Below are 8,494 nucleotides of genomic sequence, written 5' to 3'. Positions count from 1 at the left end.
CTTCCGTAGTGATACTGCCTCGGAAACCCAAGGAGGGGTCGCTATGAGTCAGGTTTGACTCGACGGCACATAACAACAACAACAACAACAATATGTATATATATATTAAAAAAATTCACTGCTGTTGAGTTGGTTCCAACTCCTAGGGACCCCTCATTGGGTTTCTGAGGTGGTATTTCTATGGAGGTAGATTGCCCAGTCTTCCTTCTGAGGAGTACCCATGAACACAAACACATGCCTGCCCTCATCAAAAATTTTGCAAAATTCACATTAGGTAGTGTACAAGTAAAGATACCATTTTTTAGTAGTAATGAATAACTAAGTTTTGATGTGGATTCAAGGAATATGCAATATTTTTCAAAGAAGGTAATCGCACTCCGGAGATAGTCTGGTGAGGAACCCAGGGAGTATGATAATATCTTGAGACACCTCCTCTGCATCCACTCACTCTTTGACTCCAGGGCGAGTATCTAACTGCAAAGTAGAGAAAGAGATGGGGCACTGTGGTTAGTATGCATCTTAACTGTTGCTAGTTGTGTCTGTAGCACAATAAATTAATAATTATTTTAGTATATTAAATTTATACAGGTTTTTGTCAAGGAGTCCAATTGAATAGCTCAGATCAATTGAGAGCTTGGATAACCGGGAATCTTTTAATGTTCTAGAAATGCTTCTTAAAATCTTTCTTTTATTTAATTTTTAGAAGAAAGATTTATTAAAACTATCTCTCATGAATGTGCACTGATTCAAATACTAACCCAAAGCAAAGCTGTTGCTGTCAAGTTGATTCTGACTCATGATGACCCCATGTATTCTAGAAATGCCCCGTAGGGCTTTCTCAACCATAATCTTTACAGGAGCAGATGACCAGGCCTTTCTTCTTTGGCACTGCTGGATGGTCCAAACTGCCAACCTCTGGGATAGTAATCAAGTGCAAATTATTTGCGCCACCTAGGGATCTTCACACAAATGCAAACATACATAAATAATTTAGCATTATAAATGTTAGTCTATAAACCTGGATTTATTTACTTTGACATATTTTTTAAAGATTAAAGGTTGATCTTAGCCATTCCACACAAATTTTGACATATTTTGGATGCTTATAAAAATAAATGTTTATGAAGGATTATAAATGTATTAACAGACCTATCCAAAAGTGTATAGTTATTGTGTATTAAATAACAATATAAAAAAAGTATTTTCATAGCTGGCTCATGCTTAGTTTAAGAATCTGTAGCCCAATTTCTTTGAAGAGGGATCATGAGTACTAACTAAATCTTTACCAGAACTTGAAAAAAATATGAATTACCAGATAGCTGAAAATGAACTGAAGATGAAAAAAACACAAATGAAATTTTAAAAGAACCAATTCTTAGTTCTATCAGAGTTTGGTTACTTTTGATGTCCTATGATGAACAAAAGCACACTTGTATGTTGTCCTTAATCCAAAACTTCAGTTTTAAAAAGTAATATGTAATTCATACCTTGTAATGCAACCAATATTGTCATGAATGAGAGGACATAAATAAAAAAATAGCTTAACATTTGATATTAATGCTTGACTTGGTGTATTTTTTCCCAAAGAACTGTTTGAAAAACTGTTTTAACATGGTTTTGCGTTAACTATAGTAACAAAGTGTCTGTGATTTCATTCCATTGTAAGACGGTTGAAGAACAGCAAGGCATCTACAGATGGACATCGCTACCTTTTTCGTGGCAGGATCAATACAGAGGTGATGGAAGTTGAGAATGTGGATGATGGCACAGGTTGGTGATTAGTAGATTTAAATGGATTGCCTGTGGTGAACCCCTCATGAGACAGGTTTCTCATTTGAATAATTTATTTGCACTGCATCTGAGCTTTGATCAACTTTGTTAGGTAGAGCAGGTGGGCAGAGGGAACAGACAGGAGGGGTCGCTATGAGTCGGGGCCAACTCGAAGGCACAGAACAACTACAACATAAAAAGAAAATGTCTAGTGTTTTAATCATAGGACATTCACAGTTCCTGGTATAGAGTGTATGTGCAGAAAATTTTTAAAGAATGAATAGATTATCTTTAAGTTAAACTATATTTTATAAATATATGTGTGATATTTTGAGAATATTTTGTTTCTATAATATATTCACCCATAGAATATAGCATACTCTGGATTTGTTTTAGCTATATAGCTGTTAGGAGTCTGAGTGGCATAAGCAGTTGTGATCTACTAACTGATAGGTTGGAGGTTCGAACCCATCTAGCAGCCCTGCTGAAGAAAGGCCTGGCATTCTGTCTCTATAAAGATTACAGCTGAAAAAGCCCTAAAGAACAGTTCTACTCTGTAACTCATGGGCCTCCTATGGGTTAGGAGCCAACTTAACTGACAGCTAAGAACAACAATGAAGAGGTTATTAATATAAATAGGTCCTCAGTTTGCTTATAGAGAAAACCTGTGGATGGAGGCAGTTCATGTAATTTTAAGTGCTCATTGCAGTAAAACTTTATAGATTTGAAGGTATGAAATTTTACAATCAAGTTCACAAAATCATAATTTCTTACAAACATTAAGCAATATGAAGTTAAAATGAAATTTTATTTTCAATTTGGAAAAATAGTTTTTTATATACAAATGCTTAGTCAATGGAATCACATGCTCTCCTAATGACTCACATTTTCAAAGGTAGGTTTTCAGGAGAAAATGTTGTCATTATTAGGTCCCATCGAATCGTCTCTGACTCATAGAGACCCCATGCACAGCAGAACGAAACACTGCCTGGTCCTGTGCCAGCCTCGTGATCCTTGCTATACCTGAGCTTATCACTGCAGCCACTGTGTCAATCCATCTCTTTGAGGGCCTTCCCCCCTTTCGTTGACCCTCCACTTTACCAAGCATGATATCCTTCTCTAGGGAATGGTTCCTTCTGACAACGTGACCAAGGTAGGTGAGACGAAGTCTGGTGATTCTCGCTTTCAAGGAGCATTCTGGCTGCACTTAGGAGAAAATATAAGATCTGAAATAAAATGTATCAATTGTTGCTAAATGACTTTTATTTTCAAACTGAGAATTGTCTTTATGATATTCAGTATCAACATGGGATAGTGGCCCAGATTAGGTGCTCTTTCATGCCACATACCTCAGTATTCATTACTGGGTCCCAGAGAGAGAACAATGTTTATGATCTGTCAAGGGCACATATTGTCAAGTGCTATCTGGTATGCCATTACTCTACACACATTTTTATATCCTAAGAAACTGTCAGGTACTAAAAATGAAGAACCTTGATTGCCATAAGGGAACAGCACATGCAATGAGAAACCTTGGATAGTGTGTGAGACTGGACATGCACCATGATGTGGAGAGGTTTCTTGCTGATGAAAGGTGGGATGTGGGTGTTGAGCTATCACATAGCTGGCACAGGTAGAAATCTTCCAGTTTCAAATTCTGTACTATACTGTAATATAATTGCAGATACTCTCATGTTAACATGTGGGACCTAGTAGGCTATCTTTCATTTTTTATTATAAGGTGACAGTCATTTGTTTTAATACTTTCTAAGAAACTATTTTATTGACAGTTAGAAATAAGTTAACTATCTGAAATATGAAGAGCTTTCTTGCCTCAGTAACCTGAATGCTTAAGAGAACATCTGAAAGCCCATGCTGAGCTTGAGTGGGATTCAGAGGAAGTCAGATAGTAAAGAAAGACACACTCAGAATCTTCATTCTGTTTTCTACTGGACTTGTCTCCACCTAATGAAGTCACCTCTCCCATATTGCTTTGGCACTCTGTTGTCTTCCTTTTTTATGATTGTGTAGAGACACAGAACTCCTGCATCACTTCTGGTGGCATTGGGTCCCTAGCCCTTGTGCCTCACTTCCTTCCTCTCCACCAGTTGATGTGATTGTCACTGGTGATACCATCTGCACTGGTAGTCTAAGTGAATTTTGATCATGATTACCACGATTACTTTGTGAAACTGGAGCACAAGATAAAGAAATATAAGATCCCAGAGCCATTGGAGACTGTGGTATTAAGTGAGGCCCTCACTGTCTATTTAAGATACTAGACAGTGAAACTCTATGAGAGGTGGCTTTGGATGGAGCTTAAATGCAAATGATCCTTGGATTAAATCTCATGGAAAAGTTCCATTGGTGATAGTAAGATTCAAGCATTTGGGGCTGTACTACCTGGCAGGGTAGGAACATTGTGGAAAACAAGGCCTAAGACCCTAGTAAGCATAGGGTAGTGGGAAAGACAAGATGTTATAATTTATTCAGTTGTCATAAATCTGTTGTCTGATGGAGTCTTTTCACATAAAGTTCCAAGGCTCAACTTCACAGAAATATATGAAGAAATTCATTAGACTTTGTCTTACTCAAAGAAGCTCTGGTGGTTAAAGCATTCTGCTGCTAATCAAAAGGTTCAAACCCACTAGCTGCTCCATGGGAGGAAGATGAGACAGTCTGCCGCTGTGAAGATTTACAGCCTTGGAATATCTATGGGGCAGTTTTACTCTGTTCTGTAGGTCACTATGAATTGGAATCAACTTGAAGGCAGTGGATTTGGTTTTTGGCTTTGTCTTACTCAATGAGGGCTCCCTCCCTTTTTTCCTCTCAAACTTGTATCTATGTACCACATTGTAGGAATTTGGCAACTATTTGTTGCTACCAGGTCACTTAGAGAAATTTTAGGCTGCAAAGCTGTAATTGAATACTCTCCCCTAGCTTCCTGCAGGAAAAAATTTAGTTTTCTCATGGGTGTGTCCAGTTGGTCTCTGGGGAAAGTGTGCATCCTCTGCCAAGACTTGGAAATTCAAAACTAGCATTTTTGGAGACAGATGCAACCTTAAAGGTCAACTAATTAACCCATTAAAATTTCAGATGATGGAAATGAGGTCAGATTTAAGAACTCACTCGTCCAAGTTTATTCAGCTGTTTAGTAGAGAGTTGAGAATTAACTTTGCTAGGTTCCTATGTCCATGCCTTGAGAAATAGTCAGGAAAGCAGAGGCTCCTTTGATGCTTTAAATTCACAGGGACCACTTGGACACCAGTGAAGGAAGAAAGCATGAGCATGTAGAGATTAATTTTGGTTGTTTATTTTTCTTGAGAAACAGTCAGGGGACTGCCCTAACTTACTTTCTCCTCTTTTGGTCATTTCCATCATGGAATCTTCATTCCTGTTGATGGGCCTGGGTTTTTCTTTCTGCTCACTTTATACTCTAATGATGCTCTGATGCTGATTGACCTCAGCCAAGCTGATCAGGTCCATATGCCATGTTTTCCCCATTCTTTATAAGTCAGGTGTGGTATGGATGAATACCACAAGCTAATCTACCCATGGCCAAAATTAAGAAACAATACTTACTCCCTATTTAAGTGTAAATAATAAAAACAAGTCAATAGACATGTATATATGTATATTTTTAAGTGTGCTTAGAACTTTTAATAGATGGAAAATCTATTTGTTCTCCATCCATTTCAATATACTGTAGAAATACTAAGCATTTTTATATACTGTATATAGAAGTATCCTCGGAAGGAAGGTTGGGCAATCCTACTTCCGTAGTGATCCTGCCTCGGAAACCCAAGGAGGGGTCGCTATGAGTCGGGTTTGACTCGATGGCACACAACAACAACAACAACAATAGAGGTATGCAAACTTTTCCTTTCTCTCTAAACCAAAACTCCCTGCTGTTGAGTCGATTTCATGTCACAGTGACCCCCATTTTGTGTCCAAGGTGGTAAATCTTTATGGAAGTAATTGCCCACTCTTCCTTCAGCATAGTGGCTGGTGGGTTTCAACCACCAGCCTTCTAGGTAGCATTCAAATGCCTTAGGCACTGCACCACCAGAGCTCCTAATCCTTTCTAAGTAAAGCTAATTATATGATGTACTTTAAACTTGCAGAAGAAATCATTGCTTTTGGAATGAGATTAATAAGTGCTCAGCCAATCCATAACTATCTCAAATCTTTTGAGAAATAAATAAGTGATTATAATTTTATATGTAATGCTTAATCACTTGTATTATATCACAGTTAATATTTTGGTATACAAAAGTTTTAGTTAATTGATACTGTGACATGCAGAAGTGTCAAAATTTGGATACTTATTTTAAAATATATATGTTATTATTTCCTGTATTGAGGAAAGATGGTATCCATAGAGTTTGTGGCCAAATTTCCCTTTCTAGATTTCAATGCTCATTTCAGTAAATTCTAACTGAATTCCTCTTTGAAGATTCGTTTTGGTAATAGTAGTTTAATCAGGATGCTATAAGCTTAAGAACCATTACAGTAAAGATAAAAATGCTTATAACCATGCACTCTATAATTTTATATCTCCTTTAATTTAAATAAAAGCATTATTTTAATGACACTTGTCTTTATCTTCATACCATATCATCCAGATAAACATAATTTTAATTGTTGCGTAATGGTTAATCAAATAGATAAACTATAGTAGCTTTAAAAACTCTAATATTGTTGTGTAAGCTGGATATAAATTTTTCATTAAAAATAATAGATTTATAATGTTGAAAAGAGTATAAGGGTATAATAGTTCTCTCCTACTACATTTGAATTTCAATGTTATTACCTCAAGGGAGTGTATTTGGGAATTTAAAAAGGTGAGTAAGAAAATGAGCTATGTTTTAAAAGGATGAAAAAACAGACCTTGTCTTTTTTTGCCATAAGTAATATCTTATATTATTTTGGATGCCAGGCAGTTTTCTTCTATTTTGTGATAAAATCAAAGGTTTATTGCAAAAAATAAATTTTTTTTCCTTAACATTAAATATTTATAATATGAATAAATTGTAATTTTAAACATTCACACTGTTGATCATCAGATTGAGGGTTGAATGTATTATTTAGACATCAGTTTCTTGATGTTCAGAATAATATCTACTGGCAGTGTCTTCTGTTTCCTAGCCTAAGTATACAATGTTTAGCCATAGTCCATCTCATGAAAATGTGAAAGTATCAAAAGAACACCAGCTTGTCCATGGAGATTTATTGTTATATCAATTTTGGAAAAATACCATCTCATTATATAAAAGTGTGTTGCATTTCTAATAGGAAAATTTCCAACCATATAACTTCAATTAATTAGTGACTTAGTCAGGGCTGCCCCATGGATTTTTGTCTTTTTCTCTTTCTGGAAGAAATTGGTGAGCAGAGACTATTGCACTTGGAAATTCCACATTTAAAAAAAAAAAAAAAAACTCATTGCCATCTAGTTAGCAGTCAAATGTCTTGGGCACTGCGCCACTAGAGCTCCCCCACACTTAATGAATGGCAATTTTAATCCTATTTCCTTTGAACATTTTGCATTTTAGATCCATTGAGGCTTGCAAATGTTCATAATTGTCATTTAATAAATTATTCATTATTTTGTTCAATAAATATATTTTATAAGTCTGTGGCCAGTGCAAAGGGTTAAGTGCTTGGTCACAAACAAAAGGGTTGGTGGTTCTAATCTACCAAGAGGCATCTCAGAAGTAAGGACTGACAATCTACATTCAAAAGATCACAGCCATTGTAAACCCTATGGAGCACAATTCTACTGTGAAATATATGAGGTTACAATTGATTCAATGGCTTTTTTTTTTTTTTTAAGAACAAGCACACTTGTACTCTCCTGTGATCTTAGTGAGGTTGTTCTTTATGGATAAATTTAATTCTTATTTTGAAGAATGAAGATATTGAAAAGTCTGTCATGATTAAAAGCATGAAGCTGTTTGTATAATGCTAGGTCTTCTGTGAAGTCCCTCGGTACCAACAGTTAGTGCACTGGCTACTGACTGAAACATTGGAGGTTCAAGTCCACCCAGAGATGTGTCAGAAGACAGGCTTCTGAACAATCTGCTAGTGAAAATCCTATGAGCACTTTTCTACTCTGAAACACATAGGGTCACCATTACTCAGAATCATCTTGATGACAACTGGTTACTGCTTAGGTGTTTTGAAATGAAAGTGAATAGAAATTATTTTAAACAACATCAATAATTTGGTAGTTATGATATAATTTTGAAATATATACACTACATTTGGAGCCAGTTGTATGTATATGTTTGGGTTATTAGTTGCTGTTGAGTTGATTCTAACTCGTAGCAACTTTATGTACAAGAGAAAGAAATAATGCCCAGCTCTATGCCATCCTCACAATCTTTGCTTTATTTCAGCCCATTGTTACAGCCACTGTGTCAATCCATTTCATTGAGGGTCTTCCTCTTTTTTACTGACTTACTACTTTACCAAGCATGATGTCTTTCTCCAGAGACTGGTCCTTTCTAGTAACATGTCCAAAGTATGTAAAACCAAACCAAACTCACTGCCATTGAGTTGATTCTGACTCTGACTCATAGCAACCCCCATTGGGTTTCCAAGGCAGTAGATCTTTAGGGAAGTAGATTACCCCACCTTCCTTCTGTGGAGTGACTGGTGGGTTTGAAATGCCAAGGTTCTGGTTAGCAGTCAAATGCCTTAGGCACTGAGTCACCAGAGA

General features: G+C 36.3%; 1 protein-coding gene across 1 annotated transcript in view; it reads left to right on the top strand.

The window, feature by feature from the left end:
• Nucleotides 1–8,494, top strand: part of PREX2 (phosphatidylinositol-3,4,5-trisphosphate dependent Rac exchange factor 2) — a 466,421-nt gene that overhangs the window by 180,199 nt on the left and 277,728 nt on the right. Inside the window, exon 8 of the mRNA XM_007947357.2 lies at nucleotides 1,667–1,770. Within this exon, the coding sequence (XP_007945548.1) occupies nucleotides 1,667–1,770 (104 nt within the window). The remainder of the gene's footprint in view (nucleotides 1–1,666; nucleotides 1,771–8,494) is intronic.

This window comes from Orycteropus afer, unplaced genomic scaffold (assembly GCF_000298275.1).
Source record: "Orycteropus afer afer isolate SDZICR_OR568_19922 unplaced genomic scaffold, OryAfe1.0 scaffold00181, whole genome shotgun sequence".
Lineage (NCBI taxonomy): Eukaryota > Metazoa > Chordata > Mammalia > Tubulidentata > Orycteropodidae > Orycteropus > Orycteropus afer.
Note: the sequence above shows the minus strand (reverse complement) of the source record. Positions and strands in the feature narration are given on the sequence as shown.